At 40.5% G+C, this 16,464-nt stretch overlaps 1 protein-coding gene across 9 annotated transcripts in view; it reads left to right on the forward strand.

The window, feature by feature from the left end:
* Positions 1-16,464, forward strand: part of LOC145340852 (protein unc-13 homolog B-like) — a 580,250-nt gene that overhangs the window by 316,272 nt on the left and 247,514 nt on the right. For all 9 annotated transcript variants that reach the window (XM_080185311.1, XM_080185327.1, XM_080185336.1 and 6 more), the window contains one exon: positions 3,604-3,727. In XM_080185311.1, the coding sequence (XP_080041437.1) occupies positions 3,604-3,727 (124 nt within the window). The remainder of the gene's footprint in view (positions 1-3,603; positions 3,728-16,464) is intronic.

Here is a 16,464-nt window from a genome sequence, read left to right on the forward strand (position 1 = left end):
CATAACAGATGTTCAGCTAACTGACCTGTAGCTTTCTGCTTTCTCTCTCCTTCCTTGCTGGAATAAGGGAGTTATATTTGCTATTTTCCAATCAGATGGCACCTTTCCAGAATCTAGGAAGTTTTCAAAAAATAATACCTGCTATCACATCTACTGTCTCAGCAGCCACAGTTTAAAATGTTCAGCCAGCATTTGCTAGATATTTTTGGAATGACTGCTGTGGAATCCATCCATTTTGCATCTCATCTTTGGAGCAGCAATTGACATATTTTGTATTTTTCACAGGATAAATGAGGGAGATTAACATTGATGCATTTTATGTGAAACACCTTGTTTTCTGGACCACAGAACATAATTTTTTATCTTAATTTTATTTATCTACAATGTTAAATAAAGGTATTACCACAGTAGAACACTTCTGATTTAATTGGCCATCAGGCATTTTGGGACATCTGGTCATTGTGGCAGGAGCGATAATAACTGCAAGTCTTTTTTTTCAGAATTGAGTGTGCTGCCTAAATGGTTGCTGTCATATTCTATCAACTGTTGCAAAGCTGTAAGATTTTCTTTCGGATGCTTTTCCCCTGCAAGATAAATCACCGCAATCTACACTGATCTTTTCAGAAAAAGCATTTAATGCGTGACAGAATCCAAAAGTGTGCATTTAGATCAATATCATGTTAGTTGCTTTCTTTTAGTTGTTTTATTCCCTTGTAGCGTATTTGATGTATTTCTGTGAAGTCCAGCGATCAATGCTTCTTATTTCTAAAGGAGATAATCGATAATGGCAGTGCTCGAACTGTATTAATTGCAATTTAAAATCAATGATGACAGTCACATAATTCTTTTAATAGTGATAAATATCTTTTTAGTTTCTGTTTTGATTTGTTTTGCAATGTCAGTCTGTTGGAAATACCATTCAAATCTTTTAAGTAAGATTTCACTTGATTGCCTTTATTGATTAACAAATGAAAAATGCATGGTTTTAGGTTGAATTACATTTTTTTTGAAAGAAAGGTAAAAGTAGAGGATCAGGAATAGATAGAATATGAACGTTAGAGCCAATTCACCATTAGGACCTGAGTTTGAATCCAATACAGACGGACAGGAAGCATATCTCCTTTTAAAAGTGCCTAATAAAATTTGGGGTGGCTACAACCTCTTAATGCAGGCTGATCACAACACAAAATTCACAGTTGCATTACCGAAGGGCTTGGAAGGATCAAGTGGAACGTTGAAATGTTTCACGTGGATGCAGGAGGGGAACAGCCTTCTGAGGCTGAGAATAAGGCCCATTATTTAGGGAGACTAGAGTCAGATTCTTTCTGCAGTTGTCGCAAATCTGAGTGGGAGGGTGAGCTGTGAGGAGGAAGTAGAGGTGCTTTTGTTTGATTTGAACAAGCTAGTGAGTGGGAAAATATATGGCAAATGCAGTATAATGTGGATAAATATGAGGTTATCCATTTTGGTAGCAAAACTAGATTATTATTACCTGAATGGCTATAGCCAAAGTGAAACGAGACCTGGATGTCGCTGTACACCAGTCACTGAAGATAAGCCTGCAGATGCAGCAGGTGGTAAGGAAGGCAAATGGTATGTTGGCCTTCATAGTGAGAGGATTTGAGTACAGGAGCAGGGATGTCTTGCTGCAATGATACAGAACCTTGGTGAGGCCACACCTGGAACATTGTGTGCAGTTATGGTCTCCTTACACAATGAAAGTTTACACAGGGAACACAATGAAAGTTTACCAGACTGATACCTGGGAATGGCAGGACTGGCATATGAGGAGAGATGGAGTCAGTTAGGATTATATTAATTAGAGCTCAGAAGAATGAGGGAGATCTCATAGAAGCCTATAAAATTCTAACTGGGCTAGACAGGGTAGATGCAGAAAGGAAGTTCTCATTGGTGGAAGGGTCCAGAACCAGGGATCATAGTCTGAGGATATGGGGTAAACTTTTTAGGACTGAGATGGGGAGAAATTTTGTCACCCAGAGAATGGTGAGCCTGTGGAATTTGCTACCACAGAAAGAATTTGAGGACAAAACATTGTATGATTTGAAGAAGGAGCTGGATATAGCTCTTGGGACAAAAAGGATCAATAGATATGAGGGGAAGGCAGGATCTTGCAATTGAGTTGGATGATCAGCCATAATCATACTGAAAGGTGGAGCAGGCTTGAAGGGCTGAATGGCCTATTCATCTTATTTTCTATGTTTGCGTTTTACTTACTTGGATGCCATTAGTGCTTGGAATCAAAACATGTAACCATATCATGTCTTGCACTGCCTCCACAATTCTCGAAAAAGCACTTGGTAAAAATCATTTAATAAGGTTTTATAGATCAGAAATTAGACATTATATATTAGAAAATAATAATGTGGTTTTAGCCACTCAGTGTGTTGTAAATAATTCTGCATGGGATGTAACATTGCACTTTGGCTGTGAAGGATTGGTCGCTCATTAAACAGAGTACCTGATAGTCCTTTGAATTAATTGGTAGGTAAATCATACAAGGTGTATAGCGAGATGCAGATCAGCTATGTCTCTGCAAAAGTTGAATGCTGGGTGTCTGATTCCACAAGCTGTATTTAAATATTACTTCACCGTGTATTAGCCTATTTCATAATTCTGTAGTTTCTTAGGTTCTCAGAACCTAAGGTTACAACACAGAAGGACACCATTCAGCCCATCTTGTCCATGGCAGCCCAAGGACACCCAGATGCTCTTTCTAATTCCACTTTCCAACATATACAGTCTTTGGCCTGTAGTTTACAGCACTTAAGGTGCAGATCCAGATACTTTTTAAAATAATTTAGGGTCTCTTCTCTATTTGGTAGTGAAGGCAGTGAATCCAGACTCCCACCACCCTCTGCTTAAAAATGTTATTCCTCATGTCCTCTCCGCACCTTCTGCCATTTGTCTTAAATCTATGTCCTTAGTTGTAGAATTCTCCGCCAAGGGAAGCAATTTTATCCCATCCGCTTTGTACACCTCAATCAAGTCACCCTCAGTTTTCTTTGTTCCAAGGAAAATAACCCCAACCTATCCAATCTCTCCTTGCAGCTACACTTTTCTAGCCCTGGCAACATTCTTGCAAACCTCCTGTGCACTGCCTCCAGAGCATTTATGTCCTTCCTGTAATGTGATGACCAGAACTGCACATAAGACTCCAGTTGTGGCGTCACAGTGTTTTATGCAATTCGAACATTATATCCTTCCTTTTGTATTCTGTACCTCTGCCAATGAAGGAGCGCATTCCATGTGCCTTCTTTACAACCTTGTCCACTTGAATTGCTGCCTTTAAGGACCTGTGTAATTGTACACTAAAATCTCTCACTTCATCTACCCACTTAGTATATTACTGTTTATTCCTCATAACTGTTTGACCTCTCTAAATGCATACCCTCACACTTCTCTATGTTAAAATTCATCTGCCACTTTACTGCCCACTCAGGCAATGCATTTATATTGTTTTGGAGGTCATAGCTATCCTCTGCGTTATCCACTTGGTCAATCTTTATGTCGTTTGCAAATTTCCCAATCATTCTCCCTATTTTCACGTTTTCTTTTAACTTTTTGTGATTAATGTTTTAACAGGAAGGGCCTGGGGATTGGTCAACATTGGATGCAGAAGTTTTGATGAAGGAAGATGAGATATGTGGAACCAAAAGTCCAACACCACATAGAATCCTGTTAGACACCCGGTTTGAATTGCCTTTTGGTAAGTACCTATGAACTACGTTTAGATGGGGAGGAACAAATTGTTGAGAGTATAGTTGGAAACTGAATCAGCTTCACACCATAGTGATCTTGAAAATCACTTGAAAATTTTGCTGAAATCTGCAATTACAAATAGAAGTTGTTGGAATTATATTTTTGCACGGCAAAATTTTCAGTGCATTAAAATGTGTTTATACAATAAATCCATTGATTACCTCTTTGAGTAATTTATACATTTTTACTCTTACCTTTCTTCTGTTGTTTTCTTTCGACCACTGCTATTATTCTTTAGTCTCTGCCAGATCAGATAAGGTTCCATTTGTAACATGAGCTTTAATTCTCTTTTAGAGGCTGACTGATCTGCTTTGTATTTCCAATATTTTCTAGTTTGACTTAATCTGTGCAGAGGCTTGAGCTTTGCACCGCAGAGTAAAGCAAAATGCTACAGATGTTGGAAATCTGTAATTAAAAACTGAAATTGCTGGAAAGCATCTCCCTGTAGACACTGAGTGTTTTCAGTGTTGGCTCACACAGAACACTGTTACAGTGCCTTATGTCACAGTGCTAAACCATCTAACTGTATGGTGATGATTTTAGTCTTTTGTTGCAAATCTTATTATGAACAGAAGACAGATTATGATGCCTGAATCTGTATTTATTAAATGAATGGATGTAAAGCTTACAAAAGAAAGTAAGCAATTTAGTACTGCTGCTTTGTTGTGAACAGTAGTCCTGATTTTCCAGTATGGGGAGAGGTCACTGACTCAACTTACTACGTTAATATACTTGGGATCCCAAAGAAGTCCCAATTTGTGCATACCTGTGGTACTTATGTGTGAAGTTTAAAGTTCTGATTGCCAGTTTTGCCCTGCCTGGACTGCTCCATAATTCTAAGAACAATGGAATCAGATGTCAGAACCATGGAGACTTGGGCTGTTTGCACTATACTTATCCTGATTTTTACACAGATTTACTTAGAGCTTTCCATTACAGTTGTAAAACCAGTGAACTCTTAAGTAAATAATAGGAGTGTCAAAGTGCTCCAGGACCCATAAGGATAATCAACGACCATACCGTTTACCACCATCCCACACCCCCTCAACCTCAGCTCCCCCACCCCCTCATTTCCTTCAGTCTGATCCTAATAGATTTCAATGTTGGACTCTAGTGAAATCTGTGCTGCCTGGATTTCATCCAGTCTGAATCAGGAAGGTCGAGTCTGAGGCACGTAAGAAATTCAGCACAGGTAAGTAGATAAAGTGTGGCAGGCAGTTTGATACTGATTGCCACTTCGAGGAAGTTGCATCCTATTACACACGTAGGGGTCAGCGTCAGAATGAAGGAGGACAGAGCCTCTTATCTTACTGCACTAGCTGCTGTAGAGCAGGTAAGTTTAAAGGTCCCATTGAAACTGATAAACCAAAGAGAAGGTAAATGTCAAAGGGAATTGGATCGGATTTGGGGTACTGGGGGGAATCAGAGGTTGGGGGGTGTTGGACACTGGGGACAGCAGGGAGTGGGATCAGACTTCAGGAGGGAGTGTGGGAGCGTTGCAGATCTGCGAAGGAACATGGGTCATCTGGGGGAGACAGGGTGTTGTCCACTCCACATGGATCAGGTGTCAGGTTGGATGGAGGGGGCCAGGCTGCATCAGGCTGCAGGGGGATCTCAAGTCAGGTGTGAAAATCTGGCTGTCTTGAGTTGGGCCAGGTGGGGTGTCTGGCCACATCAGGTCGAGCCAGGTTGGAGGATGGGGTGTGGTCAGGTGTCGTCAGTTCTATGGGCCCTTCCTCCCCCCAGTTAACTCTGTGGCAGGAAGGCTCACAACCCACTGCCAATTGAGGCCCTTAAGTGGGTAATTAATAGGGAAAGAAGATTGCCTTACTAAGCATGACAGTATCTGAACGAGGGATCTTGTTGCTGATGTTGCAAAGAGTCTGCCTCAGGCAGAGCCAATGGGAGGGAGGGAGTTGAAGAGCTGGAAAGATTACAGCAAAAGTGGGGCTGAAAATTTGTGGTCTTACATTTACAGTGGAAAAAAAATGCAGTTCATCAAGGGGATCAAGTCAAGGACAGATGCTTGGGGTAATGGTACAAGATAGATGATTTGATTACAATTGCTTAGGTAATAGTGAAACCAAGCAAGGGTAGTTATACTGAACTGAGCATTGGAGAAGTATCAGCTGTTTCAAAGGATGCAAAGAGGTCAGAGTCAGGATGGGATGGGGTGGGGGTTAATGTATTATGGTCAGAGTTATATATGTTGTTATTAATGACATTGGCTATGGTGACTTTGATGCTCTATCAATGATGGAAAACTGATTGAAGAGATTTAAACATGAAATTGCAGGGTACATGAGCACTAATTTGAGAGTGGACGACTCTGAGAGGCAAGTGAGATGGGAAATCGAGTGGTCGTTTGAAAGGGCAGAGTGCGTAAGCGTCGGTTTTTTGATGAAATAGGTTTTTGAAAGGGAGGTGGACTGTTCTGGAGAGCAGGGAACCATTTTCAATGTCAGTTAGTATAGGAACTAGAAATGAAAGTTGGGTGCTCAGGGTTTAGTATGACTGAGGTCAAGTGAGCAAGAGGTGGCTCTTGGAGACGTGATGTGCTGAAGATGTGAGGGAAGGTGGGAGAGAAAGACATATTGGCGCAGATTCAGAACTTGACCCAGGAAAGTCCTGGGGGGAAGTTTGGCTTGTGGACAAGAAGAACTGAGCCAAGCAGCAGAGCTGGCTGAATAAATGGTCCGAATCAGTGGCAAAGAAGTCAGTAAACTCTGGGAACGTGCTAGAAATGAGGTTGGAAGGTGTAGGAGAGAGGGGTCCAAAGTTAGTAATAAAGTGAAAATGTTGGAGATTGTTTTCTTCTCACAGTCATCGTGGAGTTGCAGTGAATGGTTATAACTGAGGACAGTAAAACACAATAGAGGTTGATAACAATAGTTTGTATCTGTAATCATGATAACCATGTGCTTTTGGCAAAGTCGATTATACCCACCCAATGCAGAATAATATTAATTACATGGCTAACGTATTAATGTTGTACAGTGATGTTCTGAAATCCTATAACATTTTGAATGCCTATTCTTCACTCGTTGTTCTCCAAAACCTCAGGGCTTACCATTGACCAGAAATTTAACTGAACTATCCATACAAATACTATGGTTCCAAGAGCAGACCAGAGGCTAGGAAACCTACAGTGAGTAACTCACTTCCTTACCCTCCAAAGCCTGTCCACAATCTACAAGTCAGGAGTGTGATGGAATGCACTCCACTTGCCTAGATGGCTGCAGCTCCAACAACACTCAAGAAGTTTGACATCATCCAGAACAAAGCAGCCCACTTGATTGGTATCCTATTCAATAACATTTTTCCCTCCACTGCCTATGCAGTGACAGCAGTGTGCATATACAAGATGCACTGCAGGAACCTCACCAGTGCTCTTTTGACAGCACCTTTCAAAATCATGACTATTAGAAGGACAAGGGCAGCAGGTGCATGGGAACATCACCACCTGGAAGTTACATCCAAGCCATTTTCCATTCTGCTTTAGGAATATATTGCCGTTCGCTCCTGTCACTGGGTCAAAATCTTGGAACTTTCTCTCTGAAAGTACAGTGTGTGCACCTACATCACACGGATTGTAGTGGTTCAAGAAGGCACCCCTAATTACCCTTGGTTAATTACCCTTACCAGCAGCGTTAGGGTAATCCCTAATTACCCTTGGTTAATTACCCTTACCAGCAGCGAAAATTGGATTAATAACTACCGCAACACTAGTCGGACACTTATGAGACTCAATTGATTTAGCAATGGTTAAAATTTAGTTTGTCCTTTCACAATGGAACAGAATTGAAATTTTATATTTTTTATTTATCCATGGGATGTGGATGTTGCTGGCTAGGTCAGCATTACTAGGGATGGGCAATAAATGCTGACCTAGCCAGCAACATCCACATCCCATGGATAAATAAAAAATATAAAATTTCAATTCTGTTCCACTGTGAAAGGACAAACTAAATTTTAACCATTGCTAAATCAATTGAGTCTCATAAGTGTCCGACTAGTGTTGCAGTAGTTATTAGTCCAATTTTCGCTGCTGGTCAAGTGTGCAGTGAAGGGAGAAATCCAGGCATTGTAAACTTTACTTTTAAAAATTGGTGCCTGGGCATGATCCAGGATTAACTGAGGGGAATGGTGGGTGCCATTTTATTTATTTTACAGAGGACTGCTCTGTGGATGACTTGGCTCTGGGCTCCAGCACTGTATCCAAAATTTAAAAATAAAGATTAAAAATAAAACATCCCTCCAACTCTGAGTTCTCACACCTCAAGCCCAATCCATGGCACATAATGCTTTCCGCCAACTCCCATAATCTATCATACCCATATACAAGCCTATACTCCTGCACCCATCTCCGTGTCCTTTATAGCCCCATGCCACCTTAATGCCATCTCATGCCAAATCATGCATTTCACACACAATCCTTTGCCTACGTGCCACCTCGCCTATATCCACCATGGACAGACCTCAGGATCCATGCAGAGATAAGGTAAAATAAACTGCATAGTGTCTACTTAGACTTCACTGTATTGAAAAAAACATTCATTTATAAAAACCCATTAACTGCATTTACATCCTTCAACTAAAGACAACAAGAAACATTTCATTCAAGTGCACGATCTTTTATAACTACAAATATTAGAATTCACAGTTACATATCAAAAGGTCTATAACCAGTTGTAGCTGTCAATCAAACTGAAATAGCAGACACCAGGATGGTTGTGAAATCAGTCATGCAGTACTAATCCAGGAATGGAAATCCTCAGGCTTATGTCAAGAGTCAAAGTAAAATAGCAAGCAATCAGTCTGTTAACACTGCAGTCATATTTTCAAAGGTTTAAAGGGCATGACTTTAAAATTATTTAACAATTTGAAAGCTCCCTTGACAGCTACTTATAACAGTTTTGACATGTCTCTTTAACAGGTGCTGCTGACAGTTTTGATGATTGATTTTGGGCAGCACGGTGCAACACTGCTAGCACTGTTAGCACTGCTGCCTCACAGCATCAGGGACCCGGGTTCAATTCGGGCCTTGGGTGACTGTGTGGAGTTTGCATGTTTTTGCCTTGTCTGCGTGAGTTTCCTTCGGTGTTTGGTTTCTACCCACAGTCCAAATATGTGCGAGTTAGGTTGAGTGGCTATGCTAAATTGCCCCTTAGTGTCAGGGAGATTAGCAGGGTAAATATGTGAGCTAAATATAGGGCCTGGGTGGGACTGTTGTCAGTGCAGGCTCACTGGACCAAATGGTTGCCTCCTACACTATAGAGATTCACAGCATCATGATGTTGACAAATGTGTTAACATTTCCAATGAGCCTGACCATAATGGGTTTATGCACTTTTTGAGCACCTTTATGCCTATTTTTAACAATTCCAAAGAGCACCTGACCTCTGCCAAAAGGTATTGAACCTCCCTGAAGGTGTCCAGGACCAGATCCAAAGGATACCCTAACTATCCAAACAAATCTACAAAGTTCAGACCTGCTTCAACCTGACCTATCTGCACATTGTGGATTCCATACACCTGGTCTACTGAAATCTCACTTCAGTGGAGGCAGCTATGATTTCAATGGCCAGCAGCTCATGAATTGGCCCTAAAATGTGTATGTGCCACATGTGCCCCGTCCCCATTCCTGTCGCTATGAAAGTGTAGTGTTTGGGAGAGGGGCTTGAGATTTTCTGCCTCTTTTGCCATTTTCAAGAATCTCGCTATCGAGGTGAAAATCTGGGTCATAGTGATGCTGTTGTAAATGTTGTACTCACATAGTTTGGGCCAAAGCATTATTCCATCTGTTATCTGATTTTTGGCAATGCTTCCATAATCATATTATTTGGTTTTTGATGATCTTGTCTTTTCTCCTTTTCCTAACATTTTGATTTTCATTCTTGTCTTTTCTCCTTTTCCTAACATTTTGATTTTCATATGTCCTTTTGCCTTTCTGCGCATTTATTTTTTTCTCTCTATTGACACGTTTTTCTTGTGAGTTATCTTTTTGGTTTGTTTGCCTCATCTATTTTATTCTGTTTCTTCAGTTTATGATCTTGAGTTTATTCTCTCCATTCTTTACCTCCATTTGTTTCCCTCCTCATCCAAGTCTTCATTACAAATTTGCTTGATAAAACTATAATCAATTGTTGTGCCGTTTGCCACAGCAAGCATTACTCATGGGAGATATTTGGTACGTCAATGTTCTGTCCATAACTTTTACACATATAGGAAGCACCATAAAAAGTGAGAGCACTGAAATTGTCTGTGTTGCTGTTGCCTTCACGACACACAACAGCTCAGAGTCGCTGAGCAGAGACTGATAGCCAAGTTCCGCACGCATAAGGACGGCCTCAACTGGGATCTGGGGCCTATGTCTCACTATCTGTAACCCCCATGACTTGTCTGGGCTTGTAAAACCTCACTTACTGTCCTGTCTGGAGACAATACACATTTCTTTAACCTATGCTAATGCTCTCTGCACTCACATTGTCTGCATCTTTAAGACTTGAATAGCAGGTTAGCTGCAAAGACTTGCATTCTAATCAGTATTCTGTAAACTACGTGTGCCTTTATATACCTTTCTCTGATCAGAACCTTCCACACACCTGACGAAGGAACATCGTTTCCGAAAGCTTGTGGGATTACTATCAAATAAACTGGTTGGACTTAAACCTGGTGTTGTGGGACTTCTTACTGTGTTTACCCCAGACCAACGGTGGCATCTCTACATCATTGCTGTTGCTTAAACAGGGATTCTTTTGATGTAATGTGAAGCCATACGTCTCCAGTGCTATTCTAATAGGTTAATGTTAAAAAGTGCATTCTTGAATTTTGTCTTAATAAATGTAGACTTTTTATAAATTGAGAAATATAATCTGTTGCAAACAGTTGAATAGTATCTTTCTGGAATCATAGAATCCCTACAGTGCAGAAGGAGGCCATTCGGCCCTTCAAGCCAGCACTGACAACAATCCCACTCAGGCCCTTTCCCTATTTTGTTTTTCTTGCCTCCAATTGCCCCCTCCCCCCACTCCATCCAGGTGTGTAATATGACATTTGATTTTTAATCATGTTGTTTGTGTAGTTTACCAGACAGCCATCTTTGGCCAACTGGTGTTTGCATGGCAAAATTGCAACATTTTAAATCAAGACTTATTTAATTATTTTGAAAATGTATAATTGTGTTAGCTCATAAGCCTCTTTGAAGTAATTACAGAGTTTTTATTTACACAGCACTAGATTTTGATCTGACCGTAACTATGATGATAAATTATAATAACTGTATTAATTAGTTCTTAATTAATCAACTTGTTTTTGTGCGGTTGTTATTTAAAGTCCCACTATTATTAACAGACATCCACGTTTATTGCATTTAATCTAACTGAAGGTGAGTTGCTCAAATCAAAGTGGGATCTGCATGATTTCCACAGGTTTCCACAGAATTATAACCAGTGTAAGTGATTGCAATAAGATAGACAAAAGTGAAACCAGGCTGCTGCAGATTCCCCTCAACATTGAACAAGGATGGTATGGTCAACTTTGACAAACATGATTTGCCTTTAACAAAGCCATGCTGGCCTTCAATTATTAGCCCATAATTTTCAAGTGCCAGTTAATCTTATCCCAGACTATTCTCTGTAAACGTTTTCCATCAGCAGTGTATTCGGCTGATTGATTGATTTCTCCTTGTTTCCTTTTTTGAACAGGGATGGAGCACTTTATAATCATCCGTCTGTGGAGATAGAATAGAGCTAACCCTTCAGAAGGGTTACCCAGACTCGAAAAATTAGCTGTGTTCTCTCTCCACATATGCTGTCAGGCCTGCTGAGATTTTCCAGCGTTTTTTTAGTTTGAGATTCCAGCATCTGCAGTCATTTGCTTTTATAATCATCTGTCCTCTGGCACCAAGCCCATAGCGAAAGAATATTCAAAGACTGTGGCCAGAGCCACCACAATATTCATTCTTATTTCCCTCTATCTAGAATGCATCCTGTTGTGTTATATACCTGCATGCATTGTGATGTATCCAAATCCAGCAGAGCAAGGATTAACATGGGACTGGAGAATATTACCACCAGTGGTATGATACACAGTCACATGGTAAGGGACTCTGAGAGAATAGTCTAGAACAAAACTCTGCAAGCAGCCTGCCTGCATGGAACAACTCAATACATGATTGTACCTTGCAGATTGTAGATTGTTAGACTAACATTAAAGCATCAATGATTAAATATACAAATTTCAAGCCCCCATTGTTGAGACATTGCCATACACCACTGTATGACATGGGTGGCACAAGTGGGACCTGATAAAGTATATCACAGCAGTAATCAGCTGTGATCTAAAAGAAGACATTTCAAATAATGAACTAAAATCAACACCCCAAGGTATGTAAAACTGAAGGCAGACCAGGGAGACTTGCACTACGAAAAAAAGTTGAAGAAAAAGTTGAAGAAGCTTCACCACAGAAAATCCCAGGAAAGTGAGTGGCACAGTCATAAAAAGGAAGCTGTACTTACATTGTAGAACAGCTGGTAGTCCCCCACCGGCACATTAGATTACAGAAGCTGAAAGATAGCTACAATAAAAAACCATTTTTAAAAAAGGCAGGTGGGGAAGAGGAAACCGTGCAGAAAAGAGGCTAACAGAGTTAAAAACAGAAGCTTGCAGAGTTTAAGGAAAAGGGAATTTGTTCTCACTTGAAAAAAGTATTTCATGTAAAAAAAGAATTACTGCTGTTCTGAGGAAACAGAAAAGGCACTTAAAATATCCCCTTTCAAGGTAAGCAGATGAAAATGTTAATATTTTAATTTTAAAATACTCAAAATTGAAAGGAAATATCTTCATTCTTATTTTAAATACAGAGAGCAGATTTAAGCTTCAAGCCCACAATGATACAATACAGAAGCCAGAACACACTACACCTTAATTGATGTATTTGTTGCAAAATATACCTGAAAAGTTTATTTTTTCAAAGATCCACCACGCAGCAATACCTCACCAAAACAGAAGAAAGCCAACTGCATTCTAGAAACTCCAGCCTATATGAAAAAGATCTCAGTCTTAAAGAGGTAGAACAATTTAGAACAGCAACTACAAGTAAAACATGGTTATGGACAGAAAATTGGAAGAGACCTGAGAGAGAGGGCAGTTCTCAATAAAGATCCATAGGCAACAAGAGACCCCAGAGAGAGCAACTCCATTGAGGGCCAGAAAACAGCTCTGAGGAATGGCAACAAAAGTCTCCAGAAAGAGAGAACAGCAAGTAGTTTAAAAGTTTAAAGCTTATTTATTAGTGTCACAAGTAGACTTACATTAACATTGCAATGAAGTTACTGTGAAAATCCCCTAGTCGCCTCAGGTGCCTGTTCGGGTACACTGAGGGAGAATTCAGCATGGCCAATGCACCTAATCAGCACGTCTTTCAGTCTGTGTGAGGAAACTGGAGCACCAGGAGGAAACCCACTTAACAAGAGAAATAAACAGTTGAAAGAACAGTTGTCCTGCAGGATTGAATGCAAAAGGAATACATGATCATTCAGCCACATGAAGAAATGAACACTGTCTTCAACAGCAAAGTGTAAAATTCGTCGCTCACAAGTTGAGAAGCAGGGTGATACTACTCTAAGCTCTTGGCTACTAAAACTCCAAAATTATGGAAACTATTTTAATGCTAGTGACACTCAGTCCTGCGGACATGTATTCTGATTTTTTTCTTGGTAATTATTATGATGCTATTAATAGGAACATGTTTAGCCATTCATTTTCACAGAGCTATGAGGTCTGTTCTCAGCACCACTTCACATTCTCATATCTGTGCAGCCTGTAGGTGGGTGTATCAATAGACTGGAATCTGGTGTTGTGAGGTCTTGCTGTACTCAGAGAACATTAAAAAGATTGACTTGAAAATAATTTAAAATATGTCTCTTTATATATAATCAAAAGGTTTATTAGTTTGTTAGTTTCTGAATTCCTCCAAGGTTCCTGGGCCAATCTCAGGCAAACATGGTGGGATGATACCCTGGACCGAGGTGTATGTCACATCAGAGGTTTTGTCAGGTGGTGGGGTTCTTTAGCCTCCTGGTAGGAATTCCCCCACATGCCGACCCTTATCGCCACTCGGACATACTTTAAACAACCTAACCATACATTCTAAGAAAAAATATGACAGATCTCTGACTTCCTTTCACATTTTTTTTTCTCATTTTACTTGTTTCATGGAAGCTCTGTTCTGACTACACTTGGGGGTGGGGTTTGTCTCTGGGGGCAGGAGTCCCGTATCTATGTAAGGGGGAGAGTTCCGTTTCGTGAGGAGGGGGGGGGGGCAAACTTTGTTTTATTTTTCCAATCTGTGAACCCGCCCCTTCCATGGTTTTTTCAAAGTGCTTGAAAATGTAGCAGGAAATGTGGATGGCACTGTGGTAGGCACTGTTACGTTACAGCACCAGAAACTTGGCTTCAACTCCAGCCTCGGGTCACTGTCTATGTGGAGTTTGCACATTCTCCCCATGTCTGTGTGGGTTTCCTCCCACAGTCCAAAGATGTGCAGATTAGGTTGATTGGTCATGCGAAATTGATCAGCAGGGTAAATATATGGGCTTACGAGAATAGGGTCTGGATGGGACTGTGATTGGTGCAGACTTGAAGGGCCGAATGGCCTCCTTCTGCACTTTAGGGATTCTATGATTCTAAGCAAAGTAGCTGGCAGGTTGTCCTCCGCTTTACCCCTTTGAACAATAATTTGAAAAAGAATCATAAGATTCCACCCACTGACACAGAAAATGTAGGCCGTGATGCTGCTTTATACTATTTTGTTTTCAATGGCACTGACATTTATGTGTTAAAATGAGGTTGTGTTGGAAAATGATTTGGGAAGCACTGGGTGGATTGGTAGAGGTCGGGGTGTGTAAGGTGCTGTTAAAGGAGGGTTGGCAAGTTGCTGCAGTGCATCTTATACCTTTCACGGTCTAGCAATTCTCCATAATGTCTTCACAGTCAAATGCTGATGCCATACAGAAAGAAATTTAATGACAGAAGGTCTCATCCGTTATACAGCAACTCCTTGCTTTGTGTTGTGCGATAGGCTTGGTATAACTCCATTAGTATTTCAAATGGAAACAGTTCACTTGTAAGGTCTGGACAGCATTCTGTGCGCACAAACTAATGCCTCATCAAATGGCATCTGTATGGCTTACGTCAGCAATGTGAGTGAGTGTTGCGCATGCTATTTTAAAGAAAACATTACACTCGTACTGCAGAGAAAACTGAGCCGGATTTCACAGCAGCATCATTCACGATAAGATCCCCCAACTAAAACCATGAAATTCTGGCCTCTGATTCAATAACCACTCCTGAAATCAAAATAAGCACTTATTAACTGATCAAAGGTTACATAAGGTGGCAGGAAATGTGTAATATTCAGCACCTGGCTACAAAAACGAGATGAAGCTAAATGTTTCTGGTGACGTGTCCCATAATGGGTTTGAGCAACTAAGGATCATTCATATATTGGCTTTATCCTGAAAGGGATTTGTAGCTGCAGAGAGATTTAGGGCACTCAAAGCAATCATGTATTTGAAGTTAATGCCTTTAAATTCTAGTGTGTTTGACAATTGTGTTTTATTGTGAACGGTACTGCTGTGAAATTCAACTGCATTTTCTCTGGGTCATTGACCTCGATAGATTATTTTGTAATTTCAGTCCTTTTTCTTGATACTTCGTAATTTCCATTCATACCCCTGACTAATACTTTTTCCTTCATAATACTACCTGGAACACAATTCAACCGCCATTAACGATTGATCTGTCTCAAAATTTTGATTTGTTTACTCATTTTGTTGGAGGAGTAAGTGAACACTTCTCCCTGTGAAACAAAATGTCTTGTACCTCTAACAGCCTGACTTCCTTTACCAGTACCCAAAGAATTTTCTGATGTACCCTGAGCCATATCCCTCTTTCTCATAAGTTCTGGAGAAACACATTTTATCTTCACCACTGCTACAGTTTAGGGAAGTACGTTCACAGCGCCAAGGACCTGCATTCGATTCCCGGCTTGGGTCACTGTGCGGAGTCTGCATGTTCTCCCCGTGTCTGTGTGGGTTTCCTCTGGGGGCTATGGTTTCCTCCCACAGTCCAAAAAACATGCTGGTTATGTGCATTGGCCATGCTAAATTCTCCTTCAGTGTACCCGAACAGGCGTTGGAGTGTGGTGACTAGGGGATTTTCACAGTAACTTCATTGCAGTGTTAATGTAAGCAGACTTGTGACACTAATAAAAATAATTTAAAAACATTGAACAACCATTTCCCTTTCTGGTGCTAGTTTTCTTGCCACTGTAATTGGTCTCCAACTTAGTTTCTAGCAATCTGCCTGAATTTGTCCCAACTTGTTACAGTGAAAACACTTAAGTCTTCTGATATCACTTCCACCCTCAGCACTTAATTTTCTGAAATAAGATGAAATTTCCTGACCAGTTCCAACTGCCCCTTCTCTTCCTTAGCCACTTACTTTCATCTTCTCACTTTCTATCCTTCTTGGGTTTAAATGGTGTCAGAGAAAGGTCTGTTTCCGTCATAATCTCTGCTTCCCGTCTGGCCATTTTAACCCTCTGTCCTTAACATGGGTGCTACAACATTGTGCCTAACAACTTAAAATGGTAATACACACAACAAATAATTGAAGAAT

This window comes from Carcharhinus amblyrhynchos, chromosome 1, assembly GCF_965287045.1.
Source record: "Carcharhinus amblyrhynchos chromosome 1, sCarAmb.v2.hapA, whole genome shotgun sequence".
NCBI classification, from domain to species: Eukaryota; Metazoa; Chordata; class Chondrichthyes; order Carcharhiniformes; family Carcharhinidae; genus Carcharhinus; species Carcharhinus amblyrhynchos.